The 17788-nt window shown below is 40.6% G+C and overlaps 1 protein-coding gene across 2 annotated transcripts in view; it reads right to left on the bottom strand.

Moving 5' to 3' along the window:
* ptprna (protein tyrosine phosphatase receptor type Na) overlaps positions 1-17180 on the bottom strand; it is a 51324-nt gene extending 34144 nt beyond the window's left edge. Inside the window, exons 1-3 of one of the 2 annotated variants that reach the window (XM_063005359.1) lie at positions 16866-17180; positions 7877-7927; positions 393-503 (exon numbers count right to left, since the gene is read on the bottom strand). In XM_063005359.1, the coding sequence (XP_062861429.1) occupies positions 393-503; positions 7877-7927; positions 16866-16941 (238 nt within the window). In that variant the 5' untranslated portion in view covers positions 16942-17180. Of the gene's footprint in view, positions 1-392; positions 504-7876; positions 7928-14503; positions 14580-16865 lie in introns of those variants that run through there. The other variant, XM_063005360.1, reaches the window with a different exon arrangement.
* Between the last annotated feature and the right edge of the window lie 608 nt (positions 17181-17788).

The following is a 17788-nucleotide window of genomic DNA, read 5'->3' as shown; positions in this document are numbered from 1 at the left end:
AAAAATATTGAGACACCCCTTCAAATTTTTTAATTCATGAGTTTCAGCCACAACAATTGCTCACAGGTGTAACAAATCAATTCTATGAAGAAAATTATAAGCGTCCAACTTTGCAGCAACAGTTTAGTGAAGGCCCTAAGACATGACGGTGCCCCTGTGCACAAAGTAAGCTCTATAAAGACATAAAGAAATGGTCGATTTAATGCAGCTCCAGTGTCCTGCACAGAGCCCTAACTTCAGCCCCGCTGACCAGCTACGTAATGAACTGGAACATCAACTGAGGCTTTCCTGACTAGCATCAGTTCCCAGCCATAAAGTTTCTTTTGCTGTGACAGAAATCTCTGTGTGCATGTGTTACGAATTCATGCGTTTCAGGCAGTTGTGTGTAACACCTTGCATCATCAGCTGCTTGAGTACTTCCTGCAGTCTCTGAAGTACGGCCACAGACGCCTGGTACTGAACCTCATCCTGCCTGGATCTCACACACTGGCCAAACAGCTTGTCTGGAACACAATTCATACACATACGATTACACAAAACATACACACACAAGTTAAAGTACTTTGGCTTGGTCTACTTTTATGCATTTGTCCCCAATTTCCCTCCCAAACACATTTAGCTTCCTCTACTGCTGCTGACTCCTGATGGAGAATGGCCGTGACTAACACACGCCCCCTCCAACATGTGTGCAGTAGCCGACTGCTTCTTTTTCCGGACACGAGGCAGGATCATATGGGGATCCATATTGCGCGTGGAGAATCACACATCCATCACATGTGTAGATGCCATCGATCAGCCAGCAGAGATCATAACTGCAGAGGTTATGAGGAACTAATTGGCCACTGTATCTGCAGCATGGGGACCGGACTATGTGTGCATGGGTGGGATCTTCATACGCTGTGTAAGGACCCTGATTGGCGGAAAAGATGCTTCTGCAGAATGCAGGGGCGAGAAGAGGAGGGCTGTGCACGTGTCGGAAGAGGCGTGTACAGCGACATGCTCTCCTCGGGTGCAATCGGGTATCTCTCAGCAGCGGAAGACAAATTGACTGCGTTAAATCGGGAGGAAAAATGTATTTGTATTTAGCAAAGCAGCACATCTGTCTGTTTAGCAAGTTTTCTTAATCGATTGTGCTGTCTGTGAAATTAATTAATTGTGTAAAATATAAGAAGCTCTCAGTACAAAATGATTCATTTAACACCAGCAGGGTCACTAAATGTAAATGTCATGTGGTCCACTGCTGCATGTGTGAATAATATAATGAAAAACAGCTACTGGTTTAATGTGCAATTGTATCATTAGTTATTGTCATTAGAAGGAAAGTTCAGGGTGTAAAAATCATTAAGATAAATTCATGTGCACACATGCAATCATTATAATTTACACTGATCAGCCATAACATTAAAACCACCTCCTTGTTTCTAAACTCACTGTCCATTTTATCAGCTCCACTTACCATATAGAAGCACTTTGTAGTTCTACAATTACTGACTGTAGTCCATCTGTTTCTCTACATACTCATTCTCAGCACTGCAGTGACACTGACATGGTGGTGGTGTGTAAGTGTGTGTTGTGCTGGTATGAGTGGATTAGACACAGCAGCGCTGCTGGAGTTTTTAAATACCGTGTCCACTCTATCAGGCACTCCTACCTAGTTGGTCCACCTTGTAGATGTAAAGTCAGAGACGATCGCTCATCTATTGCTGCTGTTTGAGTCGGTCATCTTCTAGACCTCCATTAGTGGTCACAGATCGTTGCCCACAGGGTGCTGTTGGCTGGATGTTTTTGGTTGGTGGACCATTCTCAGTCCAGCAGTGACAGTGAGGTGTTTAAAAACTCCAGCGGCGCTGCTGTGTCTTATCCACTCATACCAGCACAACACACACTAACACACCACCACCATGTCAGTGTCACTGCAGTGCTGAGAATGATCCACCACCTAAATAATACCTGCTCTGTGGTGGTCCTGTGGGGGTCCTGACCATTGAAGAACAACATGAAAGGGGGCTAACAAAGCATGCAGAGAAACAGATGGACTACAATCAGTAATTGTAGAACTACAAAGTGCTCCTAAACGGTAAGTGGAGCTGATAAAATGGACAGTGAGTGTTGAAACAAGGACATGTTATGTCTGATCGGTGTATTTGACACAGCGCTATAGGTTAAAAACACATTACACAAAGAAACAGCACATTCCATTTTAGTTGTGCCTGTGATCGAGCTGCTGCATTATTTATACACGTACACTCACACACACATTTATGCACTACAAAACATTAAAATGTATCACTTTAGGAAGAAAGAACTTGCTAACTCACTTATCTTGGTTATTGAAAACTACTAGCACATAAAATCCTCATCTATGTTGTAATTCTTTATCATTTTTAGTTACAACCCCCACAACACACTCACTGACCGTATGCCCAGTTTATTAGGCAGTACATACAAATGCACGCTTTTTGTTGAGAGTCGTTGTAATGAAGCCCTATAGTACAACTATCAGATAAAGTCATTTTAAACAGTTTTTACTTTGACATACCCGGACCCTTCCATTACTAAAATACACATGAACGCGCACACACTCCCACTCAGTGCGCACAAACCACTGAGTCATTCCTGACTGAAACATTGTGATGTTAAAAAAACACACCACGGGCAATTCCCTGAGAGCAGGAGAGCTATCAGCCAGAACCCGAGCCTGTGTCGAGCCTGTGTCTCCGTCCCAAGATGATATGACTCACTGCTATTTATAAGGCAGGTGGAAGCGAGTGAAGCACTTTATGAGGGGTAGATACAGGAATATGAACCATAATGTTATAGACAGACAGTAGACGACTGTTTAAGTCATACAGCATTACGTCTCTAGACAATAATGTAATCAAGCTTTATTTTTCGTTTGATTCTTGTCTTTGTATTATTTTATTTGGATTATTGTATTTGTGCCTTTTTTTGTCCTCTAAAGCACTTTAAACTACTGCTGTATAAAAGGTGTGTGTATATATATAAATATAATTATTATAATAATAATAATTATTATTATTATTATTATTATACATGTAATAAACCTGGTTCTGATTTAATGTATAGTTTAGGTTTTTCAAATTTGTGGTAGAGTGAAATCATGTTTAAACTTCAGTAAGCACAATCAGAATATTAAAAAGGTCACTGGGATATTCCGCTAGCACACCAGTGGCATGATACAAATTTTTGGTCATACCGCCCTGTCCTAATTTTAATGCATTGCCAGTCATCATAAGTTTATCATTAATTGTTCTTTTTTTATTGTCAGGCTTTCACATCCATAAAGAACCACAGAGAAGACCATAGTCTGAACAATTGTGATCTGTTTGGAGAGACAAATCAGACAAAAAGGATCCTGGCCAGCCTTCGCTCCCCACGTGCATCAATGAGCCTTGGCCGCCCATGACCGGTTTACCACTGTTCCTACTTTGCACTTTTGATAGATACTGACCACTGCAGACCGGGAACACCACACAAGAGCTGCAGTTTTGGAGATGCTCTGACCCAGTCGTCTAGCCATCACAAATGTTTAATATATCCCACCCACTAACAGGTGCCGTGATGAAGAGATAATCAGTGATAATCACTTCACCTGTCAGTGGTCATAATGTTATGCCTAGTCAGTATTATCATTCATTATTTGAACTAGATGTATCATGGTGGACTGGTAAACAGGACTTGTTCTACCCAGCCCTCATCCTGTTTTATGAGACAGGAAACAGAGAACCTCGGCCATTATTCTCTTTTCAAGAACGCTTTTAAATACATCGGTTACGTGCGAGGCAGTCAGAGAGTCTCTGCGTGCATCAGAAACGCAGAGTCTGTGCGTAAGCGTACAGTTCTGACTCATCACTGATTATGGAGGCGGGCGCCGGGTTGCAATGGGCTTGATGATGTCAGGGTTGCCATGGAGACAGAGGGCAGAAAGGGGGGGTGGTAAAGGTTGCAGGAAAAACAAGAGATAGAGAATAAAATGACAGAATGGGGTATTAGAGAGAGAAGCAGGTGAAAGCCAGCGCCTCGACTCTGATTCACTTGCTGCTGGCTGGAAACATGCAGCATGAGTATGTAACGTAGATGCAAAAGCACAAATGTGAAGTTAAAACTGGGGGAATTAATGATAAACTTATGATGTTTGGCAATGCATTAAAATTAGGGCTGGGCGGTATGACCAAAAATTTGTATCATGGTATTTTTTAAGATTCTGAAGTCAGTGGCTGATTCTACTGTCATAAGTACATAGAAAATAAAAAGCTTTAACTTCAGCATGTATATAATGAAGGTTTTGAGGACTATAAGCTTTGCTTGGCCCCACAAAAGGACTCAAAATATGATGGAATCAGTACGCGTGAATCAGTACAGTTGCAATAAATAAAATTTTTATCATTTCTTTAATAAATAAACAATAAAAACGACGTTTGCAAACTCCACCGTATGACTTGACCACAGGTCTGTTGTAGAAAAGTGAACGATTTTAAATATCTCTGATTCCAGTTCGCTTATAACGTTGGTTTAACCTGGAATCCAGTGTTTTAATTATCGCTCTGAAAGCTTCTTTCTCGACCGTGTATAGAGGAATCGTGTCCTTGCACATGTGGATTGTTACTGCGTTCCTAATGTCACTGTTTGCAACAGCCGTGGCTCAACAAACCGTTCAGTATGTAGTCTCTTCTAAAGTGCTGACTCGCCTTATTTCTTTGGCAGGTTCTTCCGGCTAGTCTCATAAACGAACTAACTGCAGAACGTCCGAACGCACATGTATAAACCGGGTGCTGCATTCTGACTGGCACATTGATATGTCACTCACATATCGCCGCTACAATATAATAATAACGACTTGGCGAATGCAGCCAATGGGGGGAAGGGGCAGTGCGGTGGGGGGTTGAGTTCATGTCGTGGAGGGCCCCCCCCCCAGCCATGGGCCCCAGTGCACCTGCCACCCCGGTAGTTACGCCCCTTCCACTCTTTATCCTCCATCTGTTTTTGTTGATTTTTTTTACCATATCGAGGAAGCCTCTCTCATCTGTTAACACTGTCATGCTAACGCTACCTGGCAAACTGGTGAGCCGTATCTTATCTGCACGACTCTCCATAGCACTTTTAGCGGTGAACAATATTATATGATTTGCTGCCTACTGAAGCCTACAGCTGTTGTATTAACTATGCTACGGTATGGTGGTATTTAAAAAATCCATACAGTATGAGGAATCAAAGACAGTATACCGAATGTACCCCCATACCGCCCAGCAATAATTAAAATTTTCAGATTTACAGCAATTAGCAAACGCTTTTCTCCAAGTTTAAACAATTAAAGGTTAATAGCCTTCCTCAAAGACCCAACATGGTGGTAGGGATTGGACTGGCAACCTTCTGATTACTGATGCGATATTTTTAAATGCATTTCCTCCCATTTTTATCCCAATCTAGTTGTATCTAATTGCCCACTTTGTATTTCTGTTTCCACTCCTAAAACTAACATGCCCCTTCTGAGACGTGTGCAGAAGTTGACCACTTCTTTTTACCTGCATTATTCACTTGCTGCTGGCTAGAAACATGAAGCATGATCATGTAACGTAGCATAAATGTTAAGTTAAACCTGGAAAATTAATAATAAACTGATGATCATTAACAATGCATTAAAATGTTCATGATTACAGCATTAAGCGGATGCTTTTATTCAATTATGATTATATATGGTCTAAACAATTGAAGGTTAAAAGCCATCCGCAGGGACCCAACTTGGTGGTGGAGCTTGAACTGGCAACATTCTGTTCACTAGTCTAGTTCCTAACATGTGCGACACATATCAATCAAAATATGACGTCCAATTTTTGCATTACGTTATTGTGATATGACATTTCGTCCATCCCCATATCCTAAATATAATCACAAATCAGCTGGATCTATTTCCAGACTCAATCCCACATACCTGCCTACACATACAGACAGATCATGAATAAGCTGAGCAGAATCAGGTGAAGTGGAAATGCCAGTATAAATTATTCAACAGAGTCTATATGCACCATGCCATGTTTGCAACGACGCGTGTCTATGAATACATTAAAGTGTGTCAAGCTGTTGTGAACAGACAGGCTGGATATAGTGTACCTGCATCATAAAGCTTTCCATTCACTCATTATGTGCAGGAAGTGCAACCACAAAAATCAGAGGTTAGGCAAGGAGTCCTACGACGGCGTATTAGTGCCACTGTAAAAAATATTTTTAAGTTTTGATTTGATTTGATGCACTGGTGGCGCACGTTGTTCTAAATAAACACAGTTAATTGCAAAGCCGTGTCAGCGTCCTTACAGTAATAACAAACTGGTGCTGATGTGCAGGAGATTGGGGATTTCTTTATTTGTGAAACCGATATAAAAGTATAACACATCATGAACATCCCTCATTTTAACACAAGGAGGTTGCTATGGCCATAATATTTTCACTTTAATCTCCTAATCATTTCGACTTTAATCTCGTAATTATTTTGACTTTAATCTCGTAATTATTTTGATTTTAATCTCATAATTATTTTGACTTTAATCTCGTAATTATTTCGACTTTAATCTCGTAATTATTTCGACTTTAATCTCGTAATATTTTGACTTTAATCTTGAAATAAAAATTTATATGACTTTAATCTCGAAATCAAAACTTATATGACTTTATTCTCAAAATCGAAATTTCAAAAAATATTTTTCTTTAAAGTGGCTCTAATACGCTGTCGTAGAGTCCAGTGCAAACAAGGGCTGCACGATAAATTCAGCTTCCTGACTTGATAACTGACCACAAAATCAGAGCTTATTTTTATTCATTTATCTTGAACAGCCTCTTCATCTTATTCAGGCTTGTGATCAGCTTAGGCTCATAAAAACTACATGTGCAAAGACGGAACCACACCCTGGACTGGGACCCAACCTCCCACACTCATCCGTTCAATTATTTACTCACACATCTGCAGTTTAAACCACCCAATTTACTTTCTGAGGCAGAAGAAAACCAGATTAACCTGAGCTAACCCACAAAAACCCAGGAGCTCTTTGTGTTTATCAAAAAATTATGTTTCTTCATCACCACTGCACAGCAACAGACCACATGTGCACTGTCTTATATTCTTTCTCACATCTTGGGATATAAAAAAATCCCAAAAAAAAACAATCTACTAACTGGCATGTTTTAGAGGGTGACGAGAAAAGTGGAGTACCACAACTAAACCCAAGTGGACACAAGGAAGCGGGGCAGGGTTACAGAATCATGTCTTTCTACCTTGCCATTCATGGCTAGTAAAGCAGGCAAGGAGGAACTGAAAATGAAAAGATTGCTGAATAACTTTATTGACACCAGTGCTGATATCTCAAACCTCAGCTCTGCTAACGGCAGGCCAGGCACCTTCACAGACAATGATTGGCTAGTCAAAAGGAGGGAGGGAGGGAGGCCATAGGATGTCCTCATAACTGCTGGACCTCTGTTGGCTGTTTGTTGGTGCCTGTGCACAATAGAGATCTCCATCTGAACACGCCTCATGCTGGTGAATATAAGTGGTCAACTTCTGCACACGTCTCAGAAGGGGTGTGTTAAGTTTTAGGAGTGGAGGTCTGCAGCAGTAGAGGCAGAAATACAAAACTGGGCAATAGGATACAACTACATTGGGATAAAAAAAGGGGGGAAATGCATTTAAAATGTATTTCTCTATAAATCAAAAGAGTAAAAAAAAACATTCCCTGTATTAAACAAATCATCAGTGTATTAACTACTGACTAATATTTTATTAATATCCATTATCACCTTGGATCATTTTTAATCGTTATTGTGCAGCAGTCAAACAGCAGAGATTAATTTCTGACTCTTATTCACTCACCGTCAGAGCAGAACTGCTCTCTGGAGCAAAGCCTCTTCTCAAACAGACAGCCTGAGAAAAAGAGAGCAAGAATAAAAAGAGTTAATAAGGGATTAGTCCTCTATAAAAACAATGGCTTTGTTAGAATATATTGTTCAAGATAAAAGAAGACAAGCAGTAATTGGTCAAAATACTGACCAATATAGATTGACAAATATTTTAAGAAGGAAATCTTGTGGTCAGATAAAGGTGGTAGAGATTTACCCACAGCCTGTACACTGGAACCTCCCATAAATGTTTGACAGCATTTAAATCTAGTGATTGGAAAGAGAATGTAAAGCGCTTTGCACCACAGGGTGCACCTGGTCCTGTAAACGTTGGACGTTATACATCGACCAGAGATAACATTAAAACCACCTCCTTGTTTCTACACTCACTGTCCATTTTATCAGCTCCACTTACCATATAGAAGCACTTTGTAGTTCTACAATTACTGACTGTAGTCCATCTGTATCTCTGCATGCTTTGTTAGCCCCCTTTCACCCTGTTCTTCAATGGTCAGGACCCCCACAGGACCACCACAGAGTAGGTATTATTTAGGTGGTGGATCATTCTCAGCACTGCTGTGACACTGACATGGTGGTGGTGTGTTAGTGTGTGTTGTGCTGGTATGAGTGGATAAGACACAGCAGCACTGATGGAGTTTTTAAACACCTCACTGTCACTGATGGACTGAGAATAGTCCACCAACCAAAAACATCCAGCCAACAGCGCCCCGTGGGCAGCAACCTGTGACCACTGATGAAGGTCTAGAAGATGACCGACTCAAACAGCAGCAATAGATGAGCGATCGTCTCTGACTTTACATCTACAAGGTGGACCAACTAGGTAGGAGTGTCTAATAGAGTGGACAGAAAAAAAAAACTCCATCAGAGCTGCTGTGTCTGATCCACTCATACCAGCACAACACACACTAACACACCACCACCATGTCAGTGTCACTGCAGTGCTGAGAATGATCCACTACCTAAATAACACCCGCTCTGTAGTGGTGCTGTGGGGGTCCTGACCATTGAAGAACAGGGTGAAAGCAGGCTGAAAAAGGCATGTAGAGAAACAGATGGACTACAGTCAGTAATTGTAGAACTACAAAGTGCTTCTATATGGTAAGTGGAGCTGATAAAATGGACAGTGAGTGTAGAAACAAGTAGGTGGTTTTAATGTTATGGCTGATCAGTGTATACCCATGCAAATCACACAGTGGACCTTTAATCCTTTCCCACATATGAAAGTGTTGCAAAACTATTTATCTATCAAATACACACTGTTATATTACACTTGCTCTAAAAAAACTCACATAAAACAAATCCTCTGTTCCTTGTGCTGTTTTTGTTTTGTCCACCACCTGTATATACGCATTGGTGGCAGGGACTCAGATTCGTGCTGACCTCTCCCCTACACCCATATTCAGCTCTGCATCAGTGAGCAGCTGGTAAACAGACATGAAATGGTCTCCACCTGTCTCTCTTTCTGTCTGCTTCATATGCAAGATCAGCAGCGAGCTACGGTCCCTCAGCAACAACAAAATCACATTAAACTCTAATAATCAGCAGCGTTTCATTACATAGAGCTCCGAACCAGCGGCTGATGGCCCGTTTCACCCAGCAGCACCGACGCTGCGTGGAGCTTCACAGAGCCGAAGCAGCTTTATTTACTGCACTGGCCACGACTAATCAAACACAGAGGCAGCAGGGCAGCCAGTCGGGTAATGACCACTCGGCAATCCGAATATGTGTTTGTGCGAGTGTGGGAATCAGATTCTGTTAAAAGAGTGCAGCGAAACAAACAGAGATAAAAAGCCACGGGTAAAGTACAACCAGAAGTGGTGAAAAAATACACAGCTTAATGATGTCGCTGGCAAAACGTCTTTAATAGCGGATTGTGGAAACTAATGCTGATAATCACAAATAATCATACAATCACAGATATTCACCACAGTACCAGTCAGGAAATACGACACAATCTGACATTTATCAAGACAAGAATGAAAAATGAACTGGAAAAGAACAGAACTATCCAGACCATGATTTTCTCCATGGTTCTTTATGAATGTGAAAGCTAGAGAATTAAAATGCAGGACATGAAGAATATAAATGCCTTTACATTTTGGTGTTGGCAAAGACTTTGGATGGCAATGAAGACAAGCAATAGTCTTACTGTCTTATCTCAGGCATATTATGAGAAGAACCAATTCTAAAGGGCGGCACAGGGCTCGGTGGGTAGCACTGTCGTCTCACAGCAAGAAGGTCCTGGGTTCGATCCCCAGGCTGGACGGTCTGGGTTCTTTCTGTGCGGAGTTTGCATGTTTTCCCCGTGTCTGTGTGGGTTTCCTCCCACAGTCCAAAAACATGCAGTCAGGTTAATTGGAGACACTGAATTGCCCTATAGGTGAATGGGTGTGTGTATGTGTGTCTGCCCTGCGATGGACTGGCGCCCCGTTCAGGGTTTTACTGTGTGCCTTGCGCCCATTGAAAAGCTGTGATAGGCTACAGCCCCCCCCCCAGGACCCTAATTGGATAAGCGGTTAAAAAATTGAGTGAGTGAGAGAGTGAGTTAAAGATAAAAGAGGAAGAGGATTGCCAGTAAGTAGATAGATGTATACAATCAGAGGAATAAAAAACAAGCCATTGAAAAGCATGAAGACCCAAACAAAAGATGTTCTAGAAAAACGAATAATTATACTAATAATAATAATAATAATAATAGCAACGTAACTGAGATTTAATTATAACAACCATGTGATTATGTAGCATCTTTGTTTGATTGGCAATCAAGCACAGATTTTCTTCTACTAAATAATTAAAATGACATTACTTAAACTCCATAAGAATATAATAAATGAAGCTCAACAATAAATGATAGCAGGATGTTTATGAATGAAAAATAAATATTGATTTTTCACCCCAAAAAAAATCCTGATTTCTTATTAATGAGCATGAATCAGACAGATGTGCCAGTGCGTTCGCCCACCCCGATGAGCACAATCCACATGAATTATTAATGAGAAATATAAATAGGATGAGATGTGCTTGTCAATCTCGTATCCTCCAAACGCTAACAGGTGGTGATCTAAGCTGTGTGAAAACATGAGTGATTCATGGGAAAATGGAGGGTGCAGGAGAGGAAAGGAGGACGGAATCTCAATGCTGGATATAAAAGACGGTCTCTGATCTGACAGCTTTTTACTCACACCAGCGACACTCACACACATCGTTTTCAGACAGGCAGTTTTCAGTCATGCATCAGTCAAACAGGACCCAACGATATGTAACACATCATGAGAAGATAACAAACATCCAAAATAAGAAGCACGTATGTGTGCTAAACTTACACAAGTCCTTCGTCTACAGTTCCTACCTCAGTGTTTAAAACAAGGAGCTCATCTGAACTACACATCTCCAAACACCAGTGAGCCTGTGATGGTGTTGGCACACATAGATAGATGGAGGGATGGAAGGATAGATAGATAGACAGACAAATATATAGATAGACAGACAGACAGACAGACAGACTGAAAGATAGATAGATAGATAGATAGATAGATAGATAGATAGATAGATAGATAGATAGATAGATAGATAGATAGATAGATAGATAGACAGACAGTCAGATAGATAGATAGATAGATAGATAGATAGATAGATAGATAGATAGATAGATAGATAGATAGATAGATAGATAGATAGATAGACAGACAGTCAGATAGATAGATAGATAGATAGATAGATAGATAGATAGATAGATAGATAGATAGATAGATAGATAGACAGATAGACAGACAGACAGACAGTCAGATAGATAGATAGATAGATAGATAGAGATAGATAGATAGATAGATAGATAGATAGATAGATAGATAGATAGATAGATAGATAGATAGATAGATAGATAGATAGATAGACAGTCAGATAGATAGATAGATAGATAGATAGATAGATAGATAGATAGATAGACAGACAGACAGACAGACAGACAGACAGACAGACAGACAGACAGACAGACAGACAGATAGATAGATAGATAGATAGTCAGACAGATATATATATAGATACTAGACAGGCAGACAGACAGAACAAATCTAATGGTGAAATCAACCAACAGGGCACCTATACAGACACAACTGGCTACGTCTGTCGGGTGGGATAGATAGATAGATTAGATAGATAGATAGATAGATAGATAGATAGATAGATAGATAGATAGATAGATAGATAGATAGATAGATAGATAGATAGATAGATAGATAGATAGATAGATAGATAGATAGATAGATAGATAGATAGATAGACAAAAATAAATAATAATAATAATAAATAAATAAAATCTAAAACTGTCATCCAGCCTTAGCATGCACACTGAGTGTGTTTACATGCACACACCAATCAGATTACTGCAAGAAACCAGATCATGACAGTAATTTAAATACTAGGTTTACATGCACCTTGTTTGCACATTGTGGGAAGCCTCTCAGTTTACACGAGTCTGTCAGAAAACTCATTTCTAATTCTAACAGCCTATAGAGAAGCTGTTTACTTTTAATTTAACAAGGTATAATTTAATAACAATCGCAGTAGTGCACCGATAAACACCACAGTGTTTTCTAATTCTAGAATTTAATATGTTTATTTCATGCTGTTTGGGTATAAGCCCAATAATCTTCAGGTTAATAGTGTGCAGCAAATCCATTCTCAGATTGCTCTGCTGTTTGAAAACCATCATTTCTAAAAACAGCACACAATAACTTCCTGTTTCAAAACAGATCACCAGCATCCTGAACAACAGACTACTTCACTACGTGGGCGGCACGATGGCTAAGTGGGTAGCACTGTCTCCTCACAGCAAGAAGGTCCTGGATTCGATCCCCAGGTGGGGCGGTCCGGGTCCTTTCTGTGTGGAGTTTGCATGTTCTCCTCGTGTCTGCGTGGGTTTCCTCCGGGTGCTCCGGTTTCCTCCCACAGTCCAAAGACGTGCAAGTGAGGTGAATTGAAGATACAAAATTGTCCATGACTTTTCGATTTAACCTTGTGAACTGATGAATCTTGTGTAATGAGTAACTACCATTTCTGTCATGAATGTAACCAAAGAGTGTAAAACATTACGTTAAAATCCTAATAAACAGATAAACTTCTAATAAACAATACTTCTATTGCTCTACTAAAACATCATACAACCTCAAATGCAGCTGAATGTGAGCCAGATGTGTTTCAAACTTCCATAAAAAATGATAGTATTTATGTTACCTGCAGTTACATGAGCTGCACTGACTCACTGCCAGGCAGAAATCTAGCTATCTTATTCAGATCACTGCTAATTAGAATATGTCTTAATCAGATTACAACGAACATTTAAATGATGTCTACATGACTATTTGGGTAATCAGATTACTGCCAGAACATGAGCTTAATCGGATTATATTCCGTGCATGGAAATGCAATCACTGACATCAAGATGTTTTTGTCTAAGAAATAAAAACAGTAACATATTTGTGATCAGCTAGTCACTCGCTAAATAAACATTCCATTCAAAACTGTAACTGGTTGTACATTTCACAAACTGCATTGCACTGCTTTGTTTATTCTTGAAAGATGGCAGAGGCTTACAGCAGTGGTGTCCAAACTTTTTTCTAGGAGGGCCAGATTTGATAATGTGAAAGTGCCCGAGGGCCAACAGTCCCCGATGAGATTATTTTAAACAATAAAATATGCATATAATACGCTGTTATTTAATCATTCTATTTTCACACAGCAAACAACAACCAAATGTAAGCATTCAGGTGCCAAACATGGTTTGGGTTTAAACTATAACAATGTATGGCTACCTTTGGAGTATTTCCTGGCATACATAACCATAAGACGTTCATATTGAACAATCCTTGACACTGTGCTTAAGTTATCTGGCTAGCTCAGAAATCATGCTTTTCAAAATATTTTGATGTAATATTGTGCATCAATAAAGCATCAAAACACAGATACGATTATTTCATAGATCTATTAAGAAAACCTTTTAATACTGTGTTGTGCAGAAACATGACTGGGAAATACTGTTCTAAATTACCATTTAAATACATATAAATACCTGAAACAGTCAAGGATCCAGACAATAGCTTTACTTTGTAATCAAGTTATTTACTGTAGCTATAAAAAAGTTCAGTGGTGTTAATAAATACAGTCCATGTAAACGCTTAGTCCATATAAATATCAGACACAAACATCACAAATATAAATCATGTTTACAACCATGTGATTGAATAAGCTGAATAAACTGTAGAGATAAAACATCACGCAGCAAACGAGTTTCACTTCTTTCTTGCTGCACGCATTCAGTTTAAAACACTGATACTCGCCTACAAAGCCAAACATGGACCAGCCCCAATCTACCTTCGTGGTCTAATCAAACCCTGCTCTGTACCGCACAACCTCCGAGCCACTAGTCTCGCTCGACTTGATCCTCCACCCAGGACTAGTGGAAGATGAGCATCAAGGATCTTCTCTGTTCTGTCACCCAAATGGTGGAACGAGCTTTAAACCTAAAAAACGATTAAAAACCCACCTTTTTACTAAACACTTAAGCTGACTTGTATTTACTTACTAACGCTCTTTTTCATTTCTTTGAAAAAAAACAAACAAACAAAAAACAGGGTTTTAGCAGATTTGTGTTCTTGAACTGTTGTTCTACTTAAACTAGAGTAATGAAATGTTTGCTATGGAAGCACTTCTGTAAGTTGCTCTGGATAAGAGCGTCTGCTAAATGCCGAAAATGTAAATGTTCTCAAACAGTACCGAAGGGGAAGGAGGAGGAGATAAGCGGTTTGATGGACAGGTCTAGCAGCCAATGGAAATACTCGTTAAAGAGAACGCGTGATTTAATTCATCTTTTCATTGGTCATTTTGATATTAGCTGCTATGGACAGACAGAGATTTATTTATACCCACAATCAATAAATGTAAAAAAAAAAGAAAGTGAAAAGCGCTAAAAGTGGAGATAAGTGGATAGTTTTTTTTCCCTGTTTGACTATGCTGGCGGGCCACAAGTAATGCAATTTAAGACAGAAGATGCGGGCCGACATGACTGCTGTACAGTATAGTGTCATCTTTACCAACACATTATCACAAAAATGATCTTCTTAACAGTTTTGTATGTTTTTGATGAATCATTGTGTTATGATGGCAGGGACCAATATGACCAATATGACAGCATCTCGAAGCTAGATTAACAAAATCATGCACATCAGATACAAATCCTGACTGAAAATGCAAATAATGGTTAGTGGGCATCAGTAACACAAACTATCGGCAGACAGAGTGGGAAAACAGATTGGAAATGCTTGTGCTTAAGCCCTGGTACACATGGGCATCAAATTAAGAACAGAACTGCCTTGGTAATTCTGTACACTGTTATCTGTGGCACCATGGACAGAATCATCATCAGCGTGTTACATTTTCTGAGCTGAGGTAAACCTGCACCGATAAGATAGGGATAGCAGTAGAAAAAAAGGACATTTTTACATTTGACACATCCCCTTGGTCTGTTAGCAGCTTGATTGCTTGTTGACGGTAAATAATGTTATGTATAGCAAAACATTCTTATAATTATGGGATGCATTTGGAACTGAAATTGTAAAATAGTGAAAATTGGGATTATTAGCATTACATGGCTGGGCTGAGTGATAAATGTATGTTATATTTGATTGTATTGCATATATATATATATATATATATATATATATATATATATATATATATATATATATATATATATATATATATATTATTTGTGCATTTTCTCCCCTTTTTCTCCCTTTTTCTCCCGTCCAATTGCCCGATTGCGTCACGCTTCCTCTCCACCAATGCCGATCCCCGCTCTGATTGAGGAGTACGAAGCTAACCCATGCCCCCTCCGACACGTGGGCAGCAGCCGTATGCATCTTATCACCTACACTTTGACGAGTGCAGTGCAGCTCATCGTTGTGTACAGAGAGACACACCCCGAGAGCATCCTTTTCTCATCTCTGCGCAGGCGCCATCAATCAGCCAGCAGAGGTCACAACCGCACCAGACATGAGAGAGAGACCCCATCCGGCTTAATCCCACCCATATCTGAACAACAGGCCAATCATTGTTCACGTGGTCACTCAGCCCAGCCGGCAGGCAGACCCGAGATTCAACACGATGTATTCGAGATCCCAGCTCTGGTTCCAGTGTGTGTTTTTACCGCTGCACCAACTAAGCGGCGATTATATTGCATTTTTAATAAAAGAGTTCCAACTAATCCTGAGCAATGCATTCTAACAGCATTGTTATTACAGCATGCTGATCACATTCTAAACGTGGCGTCTTATTTATGAGTCTGTCCTGCTGTTCTTTCATGCCTTGGCTTACAGCAAAGTACAGTTTGTGATGCAAAGTCTGACACCGTGCTTTAAAGATAAGACTGATGAGAGAGGAGCGCACAACCAACCCCGCTCTCCTCTATTCAATTACTGGGGATAATAAAGAGCCTGTAATAATGGGCTGCTGTCCGTGGTACTAAGTGCTGGAAGCAGATGTTTTTTACCAGTTGCTCCATCATCTGGAAGGGAAAATATGAATTCTGGTTTCCCAGTATGATGTCCATGATCTGTGATTGTTTCTAAAAACTGACCCTTGTATGTACGTGTCTAAGAAAAGTCGGACCGCTTTCTATACAGGCGCGCCTTCATAAACACTTCTATTCGACATAATTCTATTTAACAGTCTAATTCTATTGTACAAGACCTGCCATGTTATTAACCGTGAATTTACCACTGTACGCTGTGCCACTCTTAATCACTGCCCTCTCTAAAACACTCATATAGACGCATAAAGACTTATGCGTAAAATATTAATAAAACCATAAAGCACATCTTTTATTCGGGTATTTTCATGCAGACAGACCTTTTCTGTGCCACCTTTCCAACCTTGCATCCACTCACCGTATTTGCCAGCCGTGACCAGCTGGAGGAGAACGGTCGTGCAGAGCAGGACTCTCCATAAGCGCGGACTCATCATACCCAACGATCCGAGGATCCGAGAGTCAAATCCGGGGAGCGGCGCGTATCAGGGCGCGTTTAACTCCGCATCGTGGAACCGGTTCGGTTCGGGTGGTGCCAAAGCTTTTAGCACGGCTCAGAAGCGAGGAGGTCAAAGCTAAACCAAACGGGATTTTGGTTACAGTTGATCACATACAGAGGGGCAGAGGAACAGGGAGATGATGGAGGAAAATTGGAATGTATGGAGCGGATCAGGATCGGGAGGATCAGGAGCGCACGGCCGCACCCGCGTTCGTCCTCCTTCTTCCTCCTCCTGCTGTGGCGGGAACCCGCACTGACGTCATCAACACCTCACAAGGAGGCTGTCTGACATGATCTGTGTTTACATGAAAAGATTCCCCCCAATTCTATGAATAGAATGTGTTTATAAATGGTTGTTAAAGTGTTTAATATATATGTAGGTTGTTAGGATGTATGTTTATATAAGGTGCATAGACAGTATATGGGGGGGTGGAACGGTTCAGCAGTCTGACTCCATCCGGATAGAAGCTGTTTTTCAGTCTAGATGTTTTTACCTGGATGCAGCACAGCCTCCTTCCAGAGGGAAGGGGGGTAAAAAGTCCATGTGCAGGGTGGGTGGGGTCACGGAGGATGCAGGTGGCTCTTACCCTACATCTGGTTGTGTAAATGTCACTAATGGGTGGTAAGCTGCATCCGATGGTGCAGACTTTACCACTCTCTGCAGCGCCTCCTTCTCTGTCATGGTGCAGCCAGCATACCACACAGTGAGGCAGGGCCTTGCTTAGGGCCTTGCTTAGGGGCCCAAAATGACAACATTCTAATCACAAGTCCAGCACCTTAACCAC

This window comes from Trichomycterus rosablanca, chromosome 12 (genome assembly GCF_030014385.1).
Source record: "Trichomycterus rosablanca isolate fTriRos1 chromosome 12, fTriRos1.hap1, whole genome shotgun sequence".
NCBI classification, from domain to species: Eukaryota; Metazoa; Chordata; class Actinopteri; order Siluriformes; family Trichomycteridae; genus Trichomycterus; species Trichomycterus rosablanca.
This window is presented reverse-complemented; position numbering and strand designations above follow the sequence as displayed.